Source organism: Hippoglossus hippoglossus, chromosome 4, assembly GCF_009819705.1.
Source record: "Hippoglossus hippoglossus isolate fHipHip1 chromosome 4, fHipHip1.pri, whole genome shotgun sequence".
In the NCBI taxonomy this organism is placed as follows: domain Eukaryota; kingdom Metazoa; phylum Chordata; class Actinopteri; order Pleuronectiformes; family Pleuronectidae; genus Hippoglossus; species Hippoglossus hippoglossus.
The window spans coordinates 18,977,427-18,999,611 of NC_047154.1; the positions used below are offsets into that span (position 1 = coordinate 18,977,427).

A 22,185-nucleotide genomic window follows, 5' to 3' on the forward strand; every position below is an offset into this window, starting at 1 on the left:
GTTAACATCTACCCAACGAGGTCGCGCGCGCGCGCACACACAAACACGGAAGCAGCTGTTGGCAGCGTTAAAACAGCGCTGAGGTATTAGGCTAACACTTGCTAGCATGTCGCTAGCTACCTCCATATCTGCAGTAGGGGAAAAAAACAAAAACACCGCGACGATACACACACACACACACATTAGGGTTAGAAGGAGAGCACAGTCCGTGCAGTTGGATGAAATAAACCCTCAGTGGGAAACCTTACCTCCTGCAGTCCACTGGCAGCGTCTCCCCGCTGAGCTCAGTCCAATTTGTTTCGATATGTAAGAATTCCCTGGATCGGTTTTCTTCTAGCATTAGCTAGCCGAGACTACGTCGGGGGTCACGCCCACACCAGGAAACTACGCCTGGTGATTGGTGGAACGACGCGGATGCTACGGATCTTTAGTAAGAAAGCCGGTGATGCGATTGGCTCGCTTGGTTACGGGCACATGAATCAACCAATGGCAATCGACGGTGATAATCGGGCATGCACTCCATGCTCGTGCCTGCGTCCTGTGCACGTCACGCACGTACACACTGCCGGGTTTGGTGACGGCTGCTGAGCTGTCAGCCATCAGACAAATAAAACACCCTCAGTGCGAGTCAACGAGATTTATTAATGTTCTCAAGTTGTGCGAGTTTAAACAACCTCAGAACACCTTGAAATAATGTGCAGGGTTATCTAGTTCATATTGGTGCTTTTAAAAGGGATAGTTCACCCAGAAATGAAAATCCACTCGTTATCTACTCACCACTATCCTGACGGAGGGGATATTGAAGCTTCAATGGGTGAACCATCCCTTTAAATCAATCATAAGACCATTTGTTCTTTAAAATCATTGTCAGAGTTACACACGAAAGTCTAGTTACACTTTAGTTCAGGATAATTTGCTCAAGTCTTCCAGGCAGGTGTTGTGTACTCGCTTTTGTTGCCTCTTTAGGACCTTCTTCAGTATAAACTGACCAGTAGACCCCAAGGGGACCAAAGCCTGGTCCTACTGAGGTAAGACATCATTTCTGAGGTCCTGGATGAGGTTAGGTTAAGGTCAAAGTTAGGCATGAATTGATCATGGTTACGGTTTTGTTTAGGCTCGAAGTTAATGTTAAAGACTTATAGTTAAGTCTTAACAAGGCTAGCCGCACATAACTCTTGTCAGTGTGTTTCTGTATGGGTGTGTGGGAGATATAGATAAAACATAATTTCACCGTTTTATTGAATAACAAAGAATTTATTGACAAATTTTTGCACCAAACATGTGCAACCATTTCTAAAAACTACATATCAAAACTGCAATGGACTAAAAATTATACAATTATAGAAAATATACATTTCCCGGTTTATGCAAATCTTTGTCTCTCCGTTAAAAACTCAAAGTGCTGCACATGTCGATGGACATCATCACACACTGCCACTGAAATTCAACACCAAGCATCACATTATCCATACAAAGACAGTTAGAGGTTTAAGTAGTTAATGACACATTTGGATAATTTAGTTGATTCAATGGCAAATTTTAGGAGCAGTGTGAGATTTAATAAATTTTTCAACTTAATGCAAGCATTTCCTGTTTTTTCTCTTTAATGAGATCAAGTGACCTGCGGAGACACAAAAATTGGACTGAACACCCCCCCCACAGATGGCAGTAAGATTATAAAAGATGAAAAAGTACACATTTTAAATTTTAGCAAAAAAATAAAAATAAAATTTTTTAAAAAACGTGTCTAGACTCGATTAGCTTAAAATGTCAAAACAAGGTCTAAAGAGCTAGATAGACGGGAGTTCTACATTACACTCTGGATTAAACAGGTTTCTTCCTTCAGACTTTAACAAACTTTTCAAAATGGGGGATTTCCAAATCTATGCCATGGAATAAAATTCTAACATGTTTGGCTTCTATACCAAATTCATAGAAACTTTTTTAACCAACTTTGAGGAACTTCATATACAAATATAAAAATAACTTTATGAAAATATATAGGGAACCAATACACAAGCTAGAAAATCCATCCAAGTTTGATGACACGGTTTCCCAACAAGACACTTCCTCCAAGACGGCTGAACCACAGAACAAAAACAAAAAACTAGTTCAGTTTGTTCTCAGTTTTTAGGTCTCATCTACGTTTCACAATCAAAGCGTCTTATTTCCTCCCAAAGGCGACTTTGTTCTCTTGACACTGCAATGCAATTTCAAGATCTGATCATGCCAGGACAAAAACAAAGTGGTAGAAACCTGTGACGACGACTTTACCCAGTTAGTCTAGTGTAGCCGACCGATTTCTAGATAGCAAATCAAGTTGCGATGCTTGCAAACACAGATTTGTAAAAAGAAATACTGAGTACTGAGATGTAAACAGCTACAGGAGACAAAACCTCAACTGCATCATCAGATTGAGACGATTGCATCAAAATGACAATCAGCAACAGGTCCACATTGTACTACTAATAATAATAATAATCTCCAAACAATTAAGGGAAACAACTTAACGTTCTCTTAAGGAGTGCTAAACGTGGAGGGCTTTCCTTAAATCATCATGAATAACATTTGCATTAGCTAACGGAACATAACAAAACACAGAACAACTGAGGATTTTAGCGGAGGAGTAATGGCAAAGGCTGTTATAAAGGAATTTTCAAATTATCAGTAACTACACATCAGGGCAGATCCAAGGTGAAAAATGGTAACATTGAAGTCCACAAAAATTGTAGTTTTATAAATCATAAAAAATATATTAAGAGAAAACTGATTCTTTATTGCGTCAAAATTCCCCTTACAGTTTACATCGGCTTTCCCCGAGGACTTGTGTGAGCGGAGCCAATGATCATCGCCCGCTGCTGTACCCTGGGAAAAACTGATGTAGAATATCCTGCAGAGGTTTGTTGATTGCCATGGAGTTGTTTTTGCCCAGGTCGTGTCTGCAGGCCGGGCAGGTGTACACCTCTGCTTTGAAGGACCGCTGAAGGCATTCCTGAAGAAAACAAATACAAATAAAATAAAATAAAACAATGGCCTTAATTTCTCTGGGCCTCCACTCAATGTATATTTTCACCCAAATTTAAGTTTTGTTTGTAATAATTTTGTGATGATCTTTAATTGGAAGTTTCGTCTCATTCTCAAGAATATTGCAGTTTCGGTTAAATTTCAGAGGTGTGTGTAAGGTTGTGACAACTGGCCAAAAGTAGTTACAGCTCCCATTTAAGGTAAGGTCTCACTACTGCAACACTTAAATAAAAACCTTATGGTTATTAGATAATCATTCATCACAAAATATCCCTTTAAGAGGTGTGCTGAAAAAAACTCCATAGAAACATCATGTTCAGAGAATAATACATTTTGTTTGTTTTCCTTGCTCTATTCATTTCAGATGTGAATGTATCAGGAGCTTGAAAGCTCATTTACTTCATCACGTCATGTGACCATGGGGTCTTTGTCATTATTCCAAATTTGTGACAGTTTCTTACCCGGCAGACGTTGTGTTGGCATTCTGTGGTGATGGGCTGAAAGACCACTTCTTGGCAGCAAATGCAGTGGAAAACTTCCTCAACCTTGTTCAAAAATTTCTGCAAAAACAAAATTTAAGGCATTAAAATATGTTCTCTTAACAACACTCCTGTACCTAGTTATTTTGTGAGTGAGAGATTTTACTTAACACCTCCCATTTATTATTTACAAAAAATCAAGCACTGATGGAGCTTCAACTAGTCCTTTGTTTCACAAACCAAATATCTTCATACAACCCATTTTTCAATCCCATAAATACATAATCTTTAATCACAGAGTTGTCAGTAAAATCTTTTATGCACAAGCAGCAAGACAAATTCTTGATTAAAGTTACACCAGTGAGACATTAAGTCCTAACTTTGCTCTATACAAACTATTTACTACAACAAATCCTTATTGTCTCGACATCAAGCTTAAGCTTATAAAGTCCAGCAGCGAACTTGACCAAAAAGTCATCCTCACCGGTCCAAGTGACAGTGACTCCATGGCTTCATCCCACAGCTTCTTGTTTGGCTTGTCATTCTTGATGAGAGTCTTCTGCCCCTGGGAAAGCTTGTACATCTCTAACTTGACTTTCTTCGGATTCTTGGCAGGTGAGGTCTTAGAGGATTCTGACAGAAACCAAGAAACACATATTTCCATAAAAGGTGTTGTAGAGTTGAGGGTGGATACTACACAAAAGTTAAAAAAAGACCAAAAGACAACTTACCACTGCCCTGAGATTTTCTCTTCCTCTTGGCTTTGCTGGGTGTTGCTGCTGCTGCCGCCGCCTCCTCCGCCTCATTTTTGTTCTCCTTCTCTTTCTGATAACCGGCAGGATACTGGAAGACATGGGGACAAACATGAGCAAGTTTATAATCAGATCAACAACAAGCAGGTTAATATTTACTTTAACAGCTATTAGCCTCTACCAAGTAACATTGTCAAATTGTATACATTAACATACTTAAGTAAGCATGGTAAAATGCTAACACTTGTTTAATATGTTGCTGTAACATGCTCATGTGGGTACGAGAGGTTGATTGTTGTGACATGGCAGTAAACACACATGCGATATGCTCTCATTCTCAACTGAGCCCAAGTGACAGGTACACAGACAGGGCATAACACCCAGATAAACCAACATGTTATTATTTTGTATGCAAAATAAATAATAAAATGGCTCTTATCTAAATCTACCTGCATGGTGAGCCCAAGCTTCTTGATGCGATCCTTGCCATCTCTTGTCCACGGTGCCGGCTCATCATCATCCCGTTTCAGCAGATAGCGCCACACCAAGAAGCCAGATTTGCCCTTGTCAGGCCAGTACTTCACAATCTGAGGGAAGTTTAAAAACATGCGACGTAAACAAACGGATGCTTGAAGTCACAATCTTATAAATCCAACATGTCAAATGAAACTGGAGGAAATGTGTAGTGTTTCGTCATACCTTGTATATGCCATCATATCTGTTTCCTTCCTCCGGGGAATATTTACTGTGCTTGCGCCCCTTGCAGCTGCGAACAACTCTAACTGGTTTGCCTTGCTTCCAGCTCCTAGACTCAGCTCCATTTTTGTCATTGACTGGGACGTTGCAGTTTAGTGCCAGTGCCCTGGTGAGTCAGAAAAAAACTTTTTAAATATGCAAAATAAAACGGAGCAAAAAACTGAGAAATTATTGTGATTTAAAGCAGTTATGCGTTATGTACTTAAGTGTCATACCTGTTCATGTGGGTAAGTGTCTGATCACATGACTGCTCAGCAGTCCTCTTATTTCCAGACAGATCTCGTCCTCCAGAGCCAGTGTAAGTGAACTCATTGCCATCGTCCTGAGATGTAAAATACATAAATTAAAACAATATAACAACAAACCTCAACTACTCTTGTGATTCCCTTAAATTATGACAAAAAACAGCTTTGACCTTATTAAAACTTACCTTTACTTTGAAATAACTGCAAAAAAACAGCAACTTATAAACATACCACATCATCCTCGTAACCTCCAGCCAAGACAAGAGAGTAAGCACCATCGTTGCTCCTGCCGTGAATTCCAGCTACATGTGGCCTGTGGACTCCAGACTCGCTGACCTAGATGGGCCAAGCAAATGAAACATTATCACAGGCCAATAAAAAAAAATTAACAAATTTATTGTCATTTAGTTTATAACCACTTAGATCCAAGTTAATCTAAAGTTAAAGACAAGAACCATTTTTGCTCTTTGCATGGACTGACCTGAACTCTGAACTTCCACAAGGAGCCAACAGGGATGCCAGGGATTGGGCCGTGGTGGTTGGACGGGACGATAGTGCACTGCTTGGTTCGACCAACACAGGCCATTCCCTGGAGAGAGAGGAGTCGAAAGTGTTTGTAGGTTAAGACTTTGGTGTTTAATAACAAAAATAATATAGTGGCTAGTTGTCTAAAATGGAACAGAACATGTGAAGTCAGTTCTCACCTTGCCCCAGTCCCTCTGGCTGGAAGAGCTGGCGGAAGCCATCTTTGATTTCTTCTTGCTCTCCTTCAGCTTCTCTCCAGCCAACACAACCTCACTGGTGTCATTACGGCAACCTGGGCAATACCTGCAACAACACGACATGTGGAGTCAAGGTCAAGTTTAACGTATTAAACACAGGTGATGATCAAAACGTTACACTTTGTCACAAGTAGCATGAAAACACCTCAATACTGGATTTATTTGGTATAAAAACAGATGAAATCATTTAGTTCTTGGCTTTAAAAAATATTCAGGCTTATATTGAGGACATTCGGTAATATTTGTCTTTTTTAAACTACAGGTCACAACTGCCTATTAATCATCAACACATGGTTGATATTTTCTAACTTTAATTTCCAATCAAATGTCTGGACATCTGAACACAGTGGCATTCCACCTCTGCTCTTACTGACCAGTCCTCGTCTTCAGGGATGGAGGTGAGCGGGGGGTCCAGGCAGTAGATGTGATAGGCCATGTCACACTCGTCACACAGCAATTGTTTGTCAGGATCTTGCTTGATGCCGCAGATGTGACAGTTACACAAGCGACAGTTTTTATCTGGGTCGTCCTTACAGTGCTTACACTCGGGTCCATTTGATCCTGGAGAATAGAGATTATGCAATATATAAACAAATGTATTTCAACACTCAATAACGTCACAAGTGGCTAGAGTAAAGAAGGTTTCATATTAATACAATTGAAAACCGTACTTTTTAGTGGACTCTCAGAACCAGCTGGAGCATCCCCCAGAGAACCATGCTCCTCGATTTTGTAAATTTCAGTCAGGAACCTGATCCGGCAATCATTTAGAGAGTCACCAGCAATGCTGCAAACAAAGAAACAAACTGTCAATGTAACTCAGGGAAATGGAAAGTAACATGCTGTGAGATCAAAATATAAAATATAGTGGTTCATATCACAACTGCTTAAAACACAAAAGCCGCAGAGAACACATCTACATAGAGACACAAACAAGTAAACACAGCTCAGCCCACCTGCAACTGTGGCTTCCAAAACCCCAAAAAACATATTCCCCTTCCACCACAGCTAGATCTTCACTTATTAGAACTCCACCTTACATGAAACAATGCTCTTACCCAAGGATAATCTTGGCATAGATTTCTCGCACTGTGCGCGTCTCCCTCCTCCTCTGGATTTCGGCATCATACCAATAGCCACGCTCCTTGGGGTCATCTGGGTTGTAGTTGACCATTACAATCATTCCTGGCTCCAGCTGGTGCCACTGATAAACGGTGCGGGCCCGCGGACGAACATCCTTGGCAAGCAACGGAATCACCCCATTTTCTGGGTAGCTGCAACAGTAAAAAGACCACATCAGTTTGTGGATCGCACACAAGCCACACACCATCACAGGTGCTTCCTGAGTGTAGCTGAATGTACAAAAGCATGTTTCAATGACGACGAGCTACACCACTCAGATCCATGTTCCCTTCAACACTAAGATATTAAAAACTCAACACAAGATTGTCATTCAGGGAGAGCAAAGACAGCAATTAAGGAAAACTATGACTTAATTGTCTTTTTTCCACGAATAGCTCAAAATGTTGAAAAGACAGCACTGCCATTAAATACTAATATTAATACTAATATAATATTTTTTTAAGTAATGAAATAATTCAAATATCTACTGTTGTACAATTACCAGGATTTTCCTACGAAACCGATGAAAACATTGTTAGCTGGGCTCAAGGAATGTGGATCGACAAAATGATTAAGAAAAATTCATGGGTAACAGAACAAGGATTCTTACTCTTCATATTTAACGTGGTACAGTATCTCGTCCTCTGCTGACTGGGCCTCTGCAGCCTCGTCTATGGGCGTCTTTGGCGTCTTCGTAACATTCGTTATCTGGGCTTCAAACCACGCTCCCATGTTCAAGTCTCTTGCATCCACCAGCTCATTGATCTTCAAACACATAAACAGAAAAGAGTTAGTTAGATCCCCAGAGACATCTCAATTAATAAAGATCTGTTTTTCAAAACAGACTTTTATCCTTACGAACACATTTTCAAAACATGGTGTAAAATGACATTCTCACCATGTCTATATGACACTAGATGAAGACAGGCTTTAATACAGTATATTTGTGTTAAGCGTATAAACAGCCATGTTGGTGGGAAGAACAAATGGACAAATAAACCCATCTATAAAAACAGTCCAGAGTGTTATGGAAGGGGTGACAAACTTAATTTCATGGTGTGATGCATCAAACATTATTGTGTTCATCCACATAATACACTTTATTTTCTTCATAAAGCCATGGTATACAAAGCCAAAAAGCATACCACTACAAAGTAAAAATTGAAAAGAAAAAATGGGGCCATAATGCAATTAACAAAACTATTTTCCACAATCCCATGAAGACACAAAGTGTTGCACTCCACTGCACACAAAAAGTGTTAGGATGAAAAATATAACAATATAACTAAATCTAATGTTTTAGATGCTTTCCAACCCCAAGAAGCTCAGCACTAATCTTAACATCTAAAGCGCTTTGGGCAACACGATTGTATGAAAAGGAACTGTACAAATAGTTGAATTTACTTAACAGCGGTTCTCCACCTATCTTCAACAGAAATATTAAATTTACCCCTTCTTCACAAATACCTGCTTCATAACTCACCTTGTAAAATCCAAATCCCAGATCGACGAGCTCTGGGGTGTTTGCCTGGGCAGAGGTGCCGGCGGCCTGTACCTCTACCTCTCCGTGAGTGGAGTTCTTGTCAGACTCGCTCTGAGTTGAGCCACAGCCTGAGTCCGAGTCAGAGAGCTCAGCTTCTTTGTCCTTGCTTTTAACAACATCAACAGAGGTCATCTTCTGCCTAACCAGCAGCTGCACTATGTCGTTTAGTCCCACGTTGTAGTCGAATATGGTATGGCCGTCTTCCATCTGATTAAACATGCATAATGAGGTTAAACACAAGTCTTCTTGAGTTTTTCTGGCTTGTTATTATTTCAAACTAGATATTCACATCACTATTTAATACAAGCTTTTAACTTTCATATTTTATTCATAATATATTTTGCTCACGAGTAAATGTTAAAGCAGCAATCATGACCGAACTACAACCATTGTGGGAAAATTCTCAACAAAAATTCAACTGAAATATTTGTTTGTGAGATAAAAACATGGTGGCCGCCATCAAACATCTCTCTGAGCAAAATTTTAACCATGTCGTCTCACCTGCTTGCCGCGGTAGAAGAGCCGCTGCAATTCCGGCTCCACGTTGAAGAGCTCCATGATTTTGAGACGCAGCTCGTCCACCTTGGTGAGTTTGGACAGGGAATCCACCCGGTGGGTTTCCTTCCCATCCATTGTGCGCACTTGAATCCACATTGCAGCTGCCCTGTGTCAACGGCGAAACCATGACCCATTACAACCACAACAATCATTGCATTTATTTTACAGGATATTAGTAATCAGAGCCTGACCAGTGGCTGTTCGATAACAGGGACTAAGAAAATCATATCAATAGATCAGCCATTCTTTGAATTTATTTATACACAGTATAGCCTTAGAAGGGAAAATGATGGGGTTATTATCAGTTAATTTCCCATGCAATCCATAAGAAAAATAATTTACCATGTTAGCATTTACCACGAGGACACCACTTGACCGTGTAGAGTGTGGACTCCGTACTCTGCTACATGACATGCAGATAGTGCCTAGTAATGTAAACAACTGAGGCAGAGCGCACTCTGCTGGACAAACTGAGTGATGACAGATGTCTATATTAACCTATATACCCCTGCTGACTGATATATCGGTCCGGCTGTAATATTAAAATAATTTTTTGGGGATCATTTGAACCAATACATTTTCAGAACACATTTATAAAACAAGTAAACCAAATATTTCAAAGCTGAATATCCACAGCTGTGAAGAATCACTGAACAGAAAGGGGTACTATGCTGGTTTATTTCTGGCTTTCTCAAGTTAATTGGAAAATCGAAATGCACGCGACAGTGGCTGACATCAATTCAAAAAGCTACATTACACATTCCTGCTATAGTTCAAGATTTAGGACAAGAACTAAAATGTGTCTGATACGCATCTGTTTTTATTTGTATTAAAGTGTAACTTTTAAAAATGTAATGCATGTAATTATTTAATCTTCAAGCCCAATATTGTATATCATCATTATGGCTTTGTTTAATTAAATAGTTGCTGAACTTACTGCATGTGTTAGAGGAAGTGGAATCAATTATCATTTTGGGTCTTGAGATTTAAACAGAAATGCACAACCTGTATCTGAACACATTTCTTACTGTTGATAAATATCTTGAAGCTGTTCGTGTAGTGACTCACATTCTAACCACGTAGTCCCGTCTATTTTTGGAAAATATTGGAGTATATGATAAATTTCGGGATTACCATTTAAATGCAACACGTTTTTTCTTTGAATGCATGATTGTGTTACTGTTCCCGTCCCTCAATAGATGAGATTCACTGGTTGTAAGCTTGCGATTGTGCCCAAATGCTCACACCAACTTTGAATAATAATAATAATAATAATAACAATAAAAACAACATTACTATTTCTATGGCAGTTACCTAACGTAATTTTTGTAAGTGCTTTACAAACACGAAAGGGAATAAACCCTAAAAACAATTCACGAGAAAAGAAAAATAACCATGAGCTGATGCCGTTTCAAACCACTGCGTGCATCCTGCCAAAGCAGAGAAAAGGGCTCCTGCCAATCCCACCATTAATACTACAGGCATCTGCCCTTTGTGCTCCTCTCTTCAGGCAAGAGAGGAACAACTCCAGTGTTTCCCAGTGGCAGAAGTATGAGTATTGCCAGTGCATTGTGCTGCTGTCAGCACCGGGCATCTCACTCCTGCGGGCTGCGAGAAAGGGAGGGAACAGGCTGATTTGAATACAGTGCGGGAAACCGAGCTGCAGGCCACTCCCAGTTCTTTTAAAAGCAGGCACATCCGGACGCGAGGGAGCGCTAGCAAACAATGTGGCTCCGCTCGCTGACAATAAAACACACAGAAACATCGCCTCATGCGCGGTTCGCTCGCGATCACAACAAGAGGGAAAAGGCTGGTTTTCACACACACACACACACGGGTCGAGTTTCGTGCCCGTGGAGGAGCAAGAGACGAGCCGAGCGGCTTCCTGGCTCTTCCTCCCTCAGCTGGGGGGGTGATCCGCCTCGAAATAAAAACCACTGAACGGAACATGTGCAATGATGATAATACTTATAATAATAATATCGAAATAAAACCGCTTCCTCTCCCACATTATCCCACCATCCACCTGTGTTCCAATGGGCAAATCAAGAGCGTGACCCCCCGATTCGACCCAAGCCAATGGGAAATGGGAGGAAATGAGTTAAAGGTTAGCGTGTTTTGTTTTGCTTCGTAGTAAAGAGCGAAGTGTGCGAAGCCGGAGTGAGAACCGCACCGTGTTTCATTCAACATGGAGACGGGACAGACACACAACACGGCTGCAGCAGCAGTCAAGTTCATCCCGGGTCTATTATCACCGCAGAACCGCGTCCAACTGACTTATTGTCCCGCAGCTTAAACCTCCGCGGTAACACGCCAACAGCACCCACGTGTACTCACACTATCCCGGTTAGCTTTGTTTCAACTTTACCCGCAGCCGGCTTGGACAACTCGGGTTAAAAAAAAAAACCAAACAGAAACGAGGCAGGACTTTGTCGGGTTAGCTTAACCCGGGTTAGTAAGCTAGCTACTAGGCGGTTAATTCAACGGCTGCGGGGTTTGAAAAGTTGTGAGAGCGTGAAGGGGAGGGGGGGGAAGTTGTTTCACCTGTTTGTTCGTCCGAGTGAAGTTAGGAGATCGACGGTGGAGGAATAACTTCTGAGCCGCGGGATTCACACAAGCAACTCTCTGCCTGGATGGAGACGGATCAATGTGTTGTTCTTCAAGACTTTCACACCCCGCCCGCTCTAACAGTGCGGCGCGCCCCATTGGCCACTCGGCTCCGGGCGAATGACGCTCATTGGACGGCGCGGCTGTCGATCGCGGATGTGACTGGAGCTTAGCCTCAGCGCGCGAAATGACAGTCTCGTGGGTGCAGCTCGCCTCCGGACTCACTCATCGCGAGAGTTTGCAGCGCCGTGCAAAAAGAAATCCCGTGTTCCTCCACTTGTTGTTTCCCCCCCCACCCCCAGAGGGGACAGATGGTGGTTGTGGTAAACAAGTGGTGGAGCTTCTGTCAGCAGAGTCACTGGTTTCACTCAAACTCCCTGTGTTGATGTGTGGAGCTCGTTCCCAGCCACCTGACCTGAGTTACTACGACAAGGCATGATACACCCAAGAAAGTAGTTGGGCCTAAAACACGCTTCAAGTTTTTATTTGTCATATTATGCAAGTTAACACAGGGTCAAAAGTACAATGAAAGTTGTTGGACGAGAATAAACCGGTCAGCTCAGCAGTGCAATAGTTAAATTAAAATAAAAGCAAGCAACACACATTCAAAGGTAATTGAACTTTAACTGTATGGAGTGTGTGTGTGAATAGTTATTGCATGTGTGTGTGTGTGTGTGTGTGTGTGTGTGTGTGTGTGTGTGTGTGTGTGTGTGTATCATTCACACTAGGCCGATGAAAATAAGAGGATCTACAGAAAAGACTGTGTGTGTTTGTAAAATTTCTATATGCACCAAATTTCAATGGTGCCTCTGCTGTTGCTTGTTCACTCTAATTAACTGATATCTTCGGCCATTGATGGCCACTGGTCACTCTACGGTATCAACATTCAATCAGGCAATGTCTTTACAAATTTGACATTGGCCTGTGAAAGATAGAACTAGTCAATATTTTGTGAAATTTATTTTTTTCAAATGCAGGCAACTCACCCGAGTCCTGCCAAGGGAAACAAAGGAGCCTCAAACATACATAAATACACAAAATACTTTATTTTCAGTGATTTAATACACAGGCTGTATATTAGTATTTAAAATAGAATACTATGCAGCTGCTAAAAATATCAGAACTATTTAATTAATGCAATGTCTAGATACATGTCTCTTTAATGTCTAAAACCCATGATAACAATGTTGTGTTGGCTACGGCCAATGACACGAATCAAGGTTTCAGAACTATACTGTAAAAATGGTTCTCAAAAGAATAAAGATGAATAAATATTTGTATTAAAGTTTTTCTATTCTTTAGAACATTTTCATGTTTACAACTTAAAGACTGATGATACCACTGAGATATATAGACAGGCCTATACAATAACATTTATTAAAAGTAGTGGAACACAGTCTAACAAAAGTCTAATATAAGGGATGGGAGAAAATGAATGGATTGTGTTAAATGGATGTTTCACCTTCAGGCAAACTGTTTTAAGGTGTAGGGGTTGTCTGTAAATCAATCAATAATGAATATTTGTTCATGTTTTATATATGCATTTGTAAAAGTGTTTTTCATGAGCTCCATGAAAATTGCTCACAATTTGCTCACAAACAGGAGGAAACCTGGTTCCTGAACCAACAACTTGGAGCAGAGGACACTAAGAAATGATGTCCATCCCTTCCTCCAGACTTGACTCTATAGCTGTAACTCCCAATGCTGAATGTTGGTTGTGGAAATTCATCCCAGCACAACAAAAGGATGTCGAGGTCTATTGGCTGTACGGTGTCTCTGGAGGGGTGGATCCCGGACAGAGCTGCCTGGCAGGCACAGGACAGCACTCAGAGCTCAGGGAGGACGACAGGAAGTGGACACGACAAGCCAAGTTGTCCAGGAAATCCCTCTGTAGCTTTGTTATTGCTTGAGAAAGCACGATCGGCAGCGACTGCACGCTGAGGAGGATGGAGTCAAGTTTCGCCTCCAGAGCTACGATCCTCCCGTCCAGCTCCTCGCTCCGATGCTGCAGCTCCGACACCAGATCATACATCATGTTCTGAGTCTGAAGGCAGCAGGGAGGACAGGTCACATATCTGACCTTGAGGTCACTTTGAAGAAGGCATCACAGAGTCACTCAGTGTATTAGATTGTGATGATAAAATACATTTAATTCTTTATCAGTAAAATCATGATTACTTATCTTACTTACTTATTCATTTGCAGAGCTGTGGACTCTTAATGCTTCCATACCAAAATGAAACTATACATCACGTGACATGCACATTTCTTTCCACTTGTGATCCCTGAAGAGGCATTTTTCACTGCAGACATTTCGAGATGTCATGGAAGGTAAAGTACAGGTTTTAGTTTCTTTCCTTCGGTTGAGCAAAGGGATTTTTCCCAGATGTGAGGGTTGGTCTCCCAGTTTGAGCTCGATGATTAGGAATGATTACTATTAGCTGACTCAGTTTCTCCTTTGACCATTTTTGAAAAATGTGAAAGAAACCACACATACAGACCTTGGCAAGGTCAGCGACTGTATTGGCCTGGTCAGTTAATTTCCTTTGCTCCATTTTGACTCTTCGCAGTCTACGGTAAAAAAGAAAATCAGAAACACGGTCACTTTCTTGCCAAGTAAAATAAATGCAGAAATTTTGTTGTAACAATTTAATATTTAGCAAATTGACGTAACATGCACAATTTCTACAAGTTATTTCAACTTATTCCTACTGGTGGATGGCTTGCAGGAATTTTCGCTGATGGTGGCGTACTCTGGCGTGATCGATCTTCTTCACCAGCTTAGTGTTTTTGTAGATGAGCCACGTCTCCCTCAACACGTTGGCTGCTGTGTTTTTTATCTGGGGAGGAAAAAACACACAAATGAAACAGCAGAGAAGGAGAAGCTTTTACAAGCCAATATAGCAGCATTTACACGAAGTAACGTTTGGGTCCTGTACTGCAAACTGTATAGAGCCTGACCAATGAAAAGAGTAAAACATTAATCCAATACCCAAAAAATTGGCAATGATTCCTAACAAGCTGTTATCAAACCCTAATGATGAAGAAATGTAATTAAGGTTTGTTGTTTTTCAGTTTAACGTTATTATAAATAATTTATAAATAATAATAAAATTACAACCAAATTTACAGAACTTGAATGAAGAAAATAAACATTCTTTTTTAGGGTAAAATCTTGACATAAATGCAGGTTCCACTGTAAAGCTCTGAGAGATAAACTATACAAAACCTAAACATGCCCAGTCTGTTCAGGCTCAGCTTTACTAATAATATTATGAATAACGTACAACAAATTTGCATCTCTGATCGTGAAGTAACCTTTTTGTAGAGTTGAGTGTCCATCATGAAATTATGGACGTGCTTTTCGGCTCTGGTGAGTTCGGACTTCCTCGCAACAACAGCAACAACTAAAGCAGTACAGCCCGCTCCCTGAGAAGGAGAGCAGTGGTTAGTGACAGCGGCATTACTTTAAAGTACTTTAAATTATAATTCAATATGTTGACTTATAGTTGCTGTCAGCAGAAATAATTTAAACATGGAACCGTTACTGACCGCCCTGTGATTCTACCTGCATGTGATTTTCATCAGTTTTGTACAAATTACATGACTAAGTTAGCAAATGATACAAAATGTTGCTTCACTCATAGATGAAATATTGCTTTTTGGTTGGTATACTGTTTTTGTTTCAAAAGGTTTACCTTCTGCTACATGTCTTGTTGTACTGTATGAGTCTCACCATAATTCCTGTTAATAGGCAAACACCTTTTCCACAGTAGGTGTGAGGGACCATGTCTCCGTAGCCGATGGACAGGAAGGTGATGGAGATCAGCCACATTGCTCCAAGAAAGGTACTAGTTACCTCCTGTGCATCATGATACCTGAAAAGACATGGAAACTGGGGGTGAACACTGAGGCTGGGATGTCAAGGGCAAACTTTACTTTACAAATTATAGATGAGAAATTGAAAGCATTCAACAGGAAACAGTTAAAAACAAGGTTGACTGGACTTCAATAAACCTTTTAATGATACTTTACTAATGCAAGTAGTTACTAAAAGGGATGAAGGAAGATGTGAGAAGTTCAGAATTTGTTTGCTGATACCTCTCACACAGCCGCACGGTCCACGCTGCAATGATCCAACAGGTCACACTGAACACCAGCAGCACTGTGCCGGGGCAAATGGTCATCAGGGTCTTCATCACAAAACGAGTGTCGAAGCTGATCTTGTTGAGGGCCCCGATGCTGCGGGAGGTGGCGTCCGTGAACAGTTTGCTGTGGAGCAGCATGACCCGGCCTATCAGGTAGAGGCGCAGGAACATGGGCACGGAGAGGAGGATGTCCACGTCAGCATCGGCTACTGATGCCGTGTAACTGACGGCCAGTCGAGCCGTCCAGGTGAACATATACCGGCCCGGGATTGGATGGATGGCACAGACCAGAAGCTCCAACATGACAATGAGAACCCGCTCAAAGGTTATAGCTATCCTCCAATCGTCTGCCCCGTTGTCCACCATGAAGAGCTGTAGAGAAAAGAACAGAAGAGTGACATAATATAGTAGATATAAACTGTATATAATAAATTGATGTCAATTACCAATAATAAACTGTTATATTTGAACTGTAGTTTTCATTTCAATGTTTTATTCATATGGTTGATACATTTATGAACGCTAGACTAAATTAACTAAACCAGATTTATATTTGTATCTGCATCCAATTTCACACACATATCATAAATAAATATTCCTAGACATGCTTGTTTTATTTCATCAAGATTCAAGAATTATTCAAGGAAATCAAGGAAATGTCCTATTTCGCAATATAAAATAAATTTGAAAAAAATTCTGTTCTGTGATGACAATTTAAAACCCAAATAAAACAGACTGTGACTAAAGTTCTTGCTAACATGGGTTGTGTTGTGACACAATTAGCTTCCACTCTCAGATAGTCAGGTTTACCAATCAAAACAAAAATACCACATGTAGCCAAACTGAATGGTCTTTATTATTCATTCATTCATAGTATTTACCTGGATTTCCCTCGCATGGTACATCACAATGAGTCCAAGGAGAATAGCAGTAGAAAGACTGATTAGGCCTTTCATGACATATGAGTATATGGATTCCTGCAAATAATGGAAACAGAAACATTACAACTACACAAGTGACCAGAGCAAATTAACAGTGGTAAAGGAGGGAATTTCTTCCATCTAAAAGCCACTAATTCTAATGACACACTTGATGACATTAAATTATTGTTGACATCAATTTCATGAGCATTCCCTTTTCTTGGCTGCATTGCTGAATGGTGTCAGAAAGTACAATGAATCTGTATTTATTAAATTGATGACACTTCGTAAACTAGAATGGCACAGTCCACTTTAATTTAATCAAGCTGCACAAAATTCTACACACTCATAGATATAAGTCCCCTAAATAGGTTTGTTGTATTAATCAAGCTCCATTAATTATTCACTGGGAAATCAGTGAAAAAAAATAAATAAGCACTATCTCGTAATGTTAAAGAAAGTGATCTAAAAAAATTAATCTTGAATCTGCCCCCAAATTTAAATCATCCTTCCATGACCGATACTCCATCCTGCTACCAAGTTTCGTGTTCATCCATCAAGAAGTTTTTGCGTAATCTTGCTTTCAAACAAACAAACAAACAAACGGACAGGGGTGTAAGTATAACCTCCTTGGCAGAGGTCGTAAGTCTGAAGAGGACGAACCTTGCTGTAAAATCCCCTGGAAAGCTCTGTCTCGATCACCATGACGATAATGCCCAACATCCCAAAGACCAACGCGTAGTCACTCAGTTGTTTACGCTTCCCAAAGAGAGTTCTCCTTTGGCCCAGCCGGTAGCTCAGGTCCTTGGTCCTCTTCTGTGGTGCGCTGCCCTCCTCCCTGCTCAGGTTGTCGCTGTTGGCCTTACTGGAGTCTTCTCTGAGGACTTTGGAGAAGGCGTCCTCGAGGATGGCACTGTTAAGAAGCTGAAGAGGCTGTTGGCCCGAGGGAAGATCTGCGAGACTGGATCTCAGAGCGCCGTAGCTGCTCAGCGGTCGCACTGCATCCCCGTTAACTGAGCCACTGGTTTCTAAGTTGTCCGCTGGCAGGGGTGAATGTTTAGAGAGGGAGACTTTGGACCCACCGAGGAGTTCAGAGGATGTCTGAAAGTAAGAGACAGCACAGGGAATGTCATCAATCGTACAATGTACCTGGGTAAAAACCTTAAACAGAGTAAATGAGAGAAACAGGACTGCACAAAAAGAAAATACACGATTAAGAGAAGTACATGTACCTGACTTTGTCCCTGTTTAGCTCTCTCCTCGACTAAATCCTGGTTCTCAAGTGAACTGTACTGGCTGATGGAGAAGGACTGGACACTTTTGTCTGGAGTGGATGACCTCTTCATGCGTGCTGTACTGGTCAGGAGGTTGTAAGGGAGGTGACGACACTTGAGGATGATCGAAGGATCCCCAGGTGATTTGCAGGCCTGATCACCAGTCATGGAGCCACGTGAGTCTCGATTTTGACGCTGTTGAACCAAAAGTGGTTCTTTACCAAAGATCTCTCTCCAGTTGAGGTCTGCAGTGACGGCTGGCTGAGGCCGCTGGTGAAGTATCTGATTCGACTCAGCACACTCAACTGAGTTTAGAGGAATGTTGAACAAATTGGGGCAGGTTGCTTGGCTGCTGTCCTTGAGTTTGAAATGATTGCAAGGGTGCTGCCGCTGCGAAAGCTCCTTCTGACCGTCATGGTCACTGCACTGAGGCATGAAATTGTCATGCGGTTGGTTTGTTGCAGGTTTGAAAAGATCCGTTTGGTTGGTTTGCTGTGGTAAAACCTGGCATGAGGTTGAACCTTGGCTGCTCTGAGAGAAAGACTGGGTATGTGGTGAGCATGAAAGTCTTCTCTTACTTGAGACTCTGGAGGGACAGTCCTGCACTGTGCCAAGTGATGATGCCGGTTGAAAAGTCTGTGGATGCTGGTGTGCGTCAGGACAGGAACATCCACATCTGTCGTTGTGGTTTGGATGGCCCCCGCTGGTTCCTCCTCTCTCTGCCGAGGGCGAATCATCTCCTACGCTGCTGACCTGGCCACAAAGCAGCAGCCACTCCTGATCGCTCAGCTGGGATAAGGTTAGGTTCCGAGTTTTCAGCGGCGACATCTGGTTTGAAACTTGATTGATTCCATTTGATTTTTCATGGGGTGAAGGTGCTACGCAGCACAGACTTGTCTCCTGTGGGGATGAAGATGCCTCGACTGGGGTTCCAGAGTACTGATCGTGCTCAGGGGTTCTTGTCGGAGGGGGCGGACCGCCCGAGGCGCAATGCTCATGGTCCCCGTTGGGGAAGACTTCACCTGTCGAGTCGAGGCGCCGCGTTGCGTTGGTTGGTTTAACCAGAATCAACCTCATGGCATCAGCGCAGAGCTGAAATGAGATCACAAGCAGATCATGTTTCATGACACTGGAAAGAGAAAGAAGAAAAAAGAAAATACATCTTTCTTTCATGTACCATTTCTGTTTCTCATCATGTTGTCTTGTAAGCCTGATTTAGACTGAATACATAATGTGCAGGACACAATAATGAAAATCAATCATATATTTAAATAAGGATGTCACACTTTAACAACATGAACATATTATACATTCATTTAGGTTTTTTCCTTAACTGTGATGACCTTTAAAAATGAAAAAAAATGTATTTAGAAGAAACAAAATATAAATGTTATTTTCCTTTAGAAATAAAGTGTATTATCTCTATTTCCTGTCTTTGGCCTCCTTAATGGCTTTTGCTCACCATGAAACATTGTTGGAAAAAGGTTAATTAAATCTAATTATGAATGTAATAATTCACACAGTTGAGTATTTAATCATGGCACAATCATCACTGATATAAAAGCAATGAATTTCTGAGCCTCAGATTGTGTGTTTAGCTGTTTCTGAATGAGAAACATTCTGTCAAATGCTCATATGTTAGTCTACTGTGCATGGAAAATCAGAAAGCCTCTGAAAATTATACAGATCAGTTCCACACATTATTCAGAGGAATAACAGGAAATACTTAATTTGGGATTAATCTGTATCAATGTGCTACATTTTTAATCTTTCACCACGGAGGGTGTAAATCTGTGTTCTACTTTTATGTGTCTTGTTTCTTTTGAGAGAAAAAAAAGATTACAAATTTTAACCGATGATGCTATTTCATATAATATAGCCTATATTTTACATATACATATATTCTAAGAAGAATATATAGATATTTTAAAATTGTATATATCCACAGATACACCCATATTAACAAATCCTACAAAATTGTCACTTTAAAAAATATATATGTTTATCCTTTTTATTTTCCTAAAAAATATGAACCTAACGTGACGACCATGAGGACTAACACTATGTGATCTACACTGTATGTTTGGTTTCTAAAGTTCTGCCTGAAATGTTGGTTAATTGTCACCATCCACATAGAAAATGAGCCCTAAGAAAATATAAATACACAAAGACAACAGGTTGACCATTGTAATAGTTTGTCTTAACTTGCATATTAACTTGAATATCAAATTTGTCATAGGTGAATTTTTTTTAGGACAGCAAATCTATCAAAATGGTGGTTACCCTATTTATAGCCCTTTAACTGCAATTCAAATTATATAAACTTATATTTTTCCCTCATGAATTTGTCCTAAAAATAAATAGAAATAATACATCAACAAAATCCCCACTGGTGATCATTACCTTCTTCTTCCATATCTTGCTTCCTCCAAACTCAAAGAGGCAGGTTACAAATAGGAAGTGCTCCCGGTCTGCAGATCAGAAGTGGTGAGAGGAGCAGCCTGAGTGGGTGTCGGACAGTTGCCTCCCTCCTCCCAGTACGGGCAGTTGATAAAGGAGCCTTGGAGACGCTTTCCTTTGAAAGTGATGATTAGAATTCATCATGAAGAAAGAAAAGGGCAGCAGCAGCTGGCCTGGTAAAGGGTGGACATGCAAATGGACAGAGAGTGGGAGGGCTAGAGGAGCGGCAACGGGTTAGGATGCAGAAAGACAAAAAAAGCCTTGTAACATCAGACCGGAATACGTGTGATGTTCAGGCGCAACATCACACGTACATGAGCTCAAAGAAATCCCTATAAAGTGGGAGTGGACTGATTGGTTGCTAGGGAAAGAGAAAGGGAACTGGTTTCTTTAATGCAAAATGGAAAGTAAAAGGTCAGTTGAAGTTGTCATTAAAGCTCCGTATTTCAAAGGTCTTCACAGGGTCTCTTATCTCCTCCGCCACAAGAGCCTGGATGGACAAAAGTGTCCATTTATAAATCTGCCCCAAATGAATCAAGCCAGTGAGCAGAGGGCTTGTCTCGTGTCCTCGAAATCTAACAAACACATCAGCAGCAGCAAATTTATAAGAACGCTAAACAACACTCCCCTCAGATTTTCTAAATTTAGATTGTTTTTGGGTTATGTAGACCTGTAACCTACAAATACAAAACAGATCTGATGCCTCTGAATATGAAATACACCACATACACCACTTTCCAATAAAATAATAGTGACTCAAAAATCATGTTCTGTTTTTATTTTCCAGTTCCTTTTTTTTGCATTTTTTAATAATTGAAAACCTGTCAATAGTTATTTGTTTATGTACTTGTAGTCATGCGGTTGCAGCCCTGTTATTGTGTTTGCCGTCTCTCCACCTGGCATCAGACAAACCTACAAAGCAGTTTGCTGCCTCAGCAGCTCAGTATATGAATGTTGCTGCGCTGGAGAAAAGCTTTGTGACCAACAGAGCCACTAGCCACAATAAAATAAAAAATAAAAATATCAGGAAGTACGTCCCAGATAAGTAAATCTTGTTACGATAAGCTGGATTTAAGTTGAATTGTTGTGTAACTACCAGAGACATCTCATGATAATATCGGTCATTTTATAAACAGATTTGTGATTAATAACAAGGCAGCACAATTCTGATTGTTCGATCACAAGTGTTTTCAGAAATGTTCACATTTTAATTTCACCAGCCCACCAGAATTTGAGAGGACACTAACATAGCTGGCGAGAGGCCAAAGAGTCTGGAGCCGTTGATAAGAGAGGCCAGTTTCCTCCTGTACAAGATGGAGGTTTTTTATTTGAGGAAATATATCTTGGTCATTTTAGTAATGTCAAAACCTTTAAAGTCTCATTGACACAATAACTTTACCAATAAAAATCTGTTTAGAGCACATGCCATTCCTTGTTTTCTTCTTCTTTCTTGTTGGTGCAGATGGGTTACAAATTAGCCAAGGTTCAGCTTCTACTAAATTTTCTACAGTTAAA

At 40.8% G+C, this 22,185-nt stretch overlaps 4 protein-coding genes across 6 annotated transcripts in view; all 4 read right to left on the minus strand.

The window, feature by feature from the left end:
- Positions 1 to 402, minus strand: part of kdm4b (lysine (K)-specific demethylase 4B) — a 43,188-nt gene extending 42,786 nt beyond the window's left edge. For all 3 annotated transcript variants that reach the window (XM_034583072.1, XM_034583071.1, XM_034583074.1), the window contains exon 1: positions 249 to 402. The gene's annotated coding sequence lies outside the window, so the exon portion shown is untranslated. The remainder of the gene's footprint in view (positions 1 to 248) is intronic.
- A 2,353-nt stretch (positions 403 to 2,755) lies between these two features.
- uhrf1 (ubiquitin-like with PHD and ring finger domains 1) lies at positions 2,756 to 12,076 on the minus strand. Its single transcript, XM_034583465.1, has 17 exons — positions 11,806 to 12,076; positions 9,205 to 9,367; positions 8,644 to 8,910; positions 7,771 to 7,925; positions 7,097 to 7,312; positions 6,710 to 6,825; positions 6,413 to 6,599; positions 5,961 to 6,084; positions 5,738 to 5,845; positions 5,488 to 5,592; positions 5,227 to 5,333; positions 4,955 to 5,117; positions 4,705 to 4,842; positions 4,235 to 4,346; positions 3,988 to 4,136; positions 3,486 to 3,584; positions 2,756 to 2,992 (listed from the first exon to the last, which is right to left on the minus strand). The coding sequence occupies exons 2-17, from the start codon at positions 9,355 to 9,357 to the stop codon at positions 2,846 to 2,848; spliced, it is 2,346 nt and encodes a 781-aa protein (XP_034439356.1). The 5' UTR covers positions 9,358 to 9,367; positions 11,806 to 12,076; the 3' UTR covers positions 2,756 to 2,845.
- A 1,364-nt stretch (positions 12,077 to 13,440) lies between these two features.
- LOC117759787 (small conductance calcium-activated potassium channel protein 2-like) lies at positions 13,441 to 18,180 on the minus strand. The gene is made up of 9 exons (XM_034582169.1): positions 18,169 to 18,180; positions 17,600 to 18,037; positions 16,898 to 16,993; positions 15,970 to 16,388; positions 15,605 to 15,746; positions 15,187 to 15,297; positions 14,581 to 14,708; positions 14,370 to 14,439; positions 13,441 to 13,948 (listed from the first exon to the last, which is right to left on the minus strand). The coding sequence occupies exons 2-9, from the start codon at positions 17,657 to 17,659 to the stop codon at positions 13,625 to 13,627; spliced, it is 1,350 nt and encodes a 449-aa protein (XP_034438060.1). The 5' UTR covers positions 17,660 to 18,037; positions 18,169 to 18,180; the 3' UTR covers positions 13,441 to 13,624.
- On the minus strand, positions 17,691 to 21,229 carry LOC117760573. The gene is made up of 4 exons (XM_034583696.1): positions 20,614 to 21,229; positions 18,169 to 19,302; positions 17,803 to 18,037; positions 17,691 to 17,695 (listed from the first exon to the last, which is right to left on the minus strand). The coding sequence occupies exons 2-4, from the start codon at positions 19,285 to 19,287 to the stop codon at positions 17,691 to 17,693; spliced, it is 1,359 nt and encodes a 452-aa protein (XP_034439587.1). The 5' UTR covers positions 19,288 to 19,302; positions 20,614 to 21,229.
- Between the last annotated feature and the right edge of the window lie 956 nt (positions 21,230 to 22,185).

Coding starts and splice junctions, on each gene's coding strand:
- uhrf1 (XM_034583465.1), bottom strand. CDS start 9,357: ATGTGGATTCAAGTGCGCACAATGGATGGGAAGGAAACCCACCGGGTG. Junction 7,926..8,643: donor TGGGATTTGGATTTTACAAG/GTGAGTTATGAA, acceptor ATGTGTTTGAAG/ATCAATGAGCTGGTGGATGC. Junction 5,334..5,487: donor GAGGTTACGAGGATGATGTG/GTATGTTTATAA, acceptor TTTACATCTCAG/GACGATGGCAATGAGTTCAC.
- LOC117759787 (XM_034582169.1), bottom strand. CDS start 17,659: ATGTTGGGCATTATCGTCATGGTGATCGAGACAGAGCTTTCCAGGGGA. Junction 14,440..14,580: donor TTCCTGCAAGCCATCCACCA/GTAGGAATAAGT, acceptor TTTTTACCGTAG/ACTGCGAAGAGTCAAAATGG. Junction 13,949..14,369: donor CAGTCGCTGACCTTGCCAAG/GTCTGTATGTGT, acceptor AGTGACCTCAAG/GTCAGATATGTGACCTGTCC.
- LOC117760573 (XM_034583696.1), bottom strand. CDS start 19,287: ATGAGGTTGATTCTGGTTAAACCAACCAACGCAACGCGGCGCCTCGAC. Junction 18,038..18,168: donor CTAAACAGGGACAAAGTCAG/GTACATGTACTT, acceptor TCTTACTTTCAG/ACATCCTCTGAACTCCTCGG.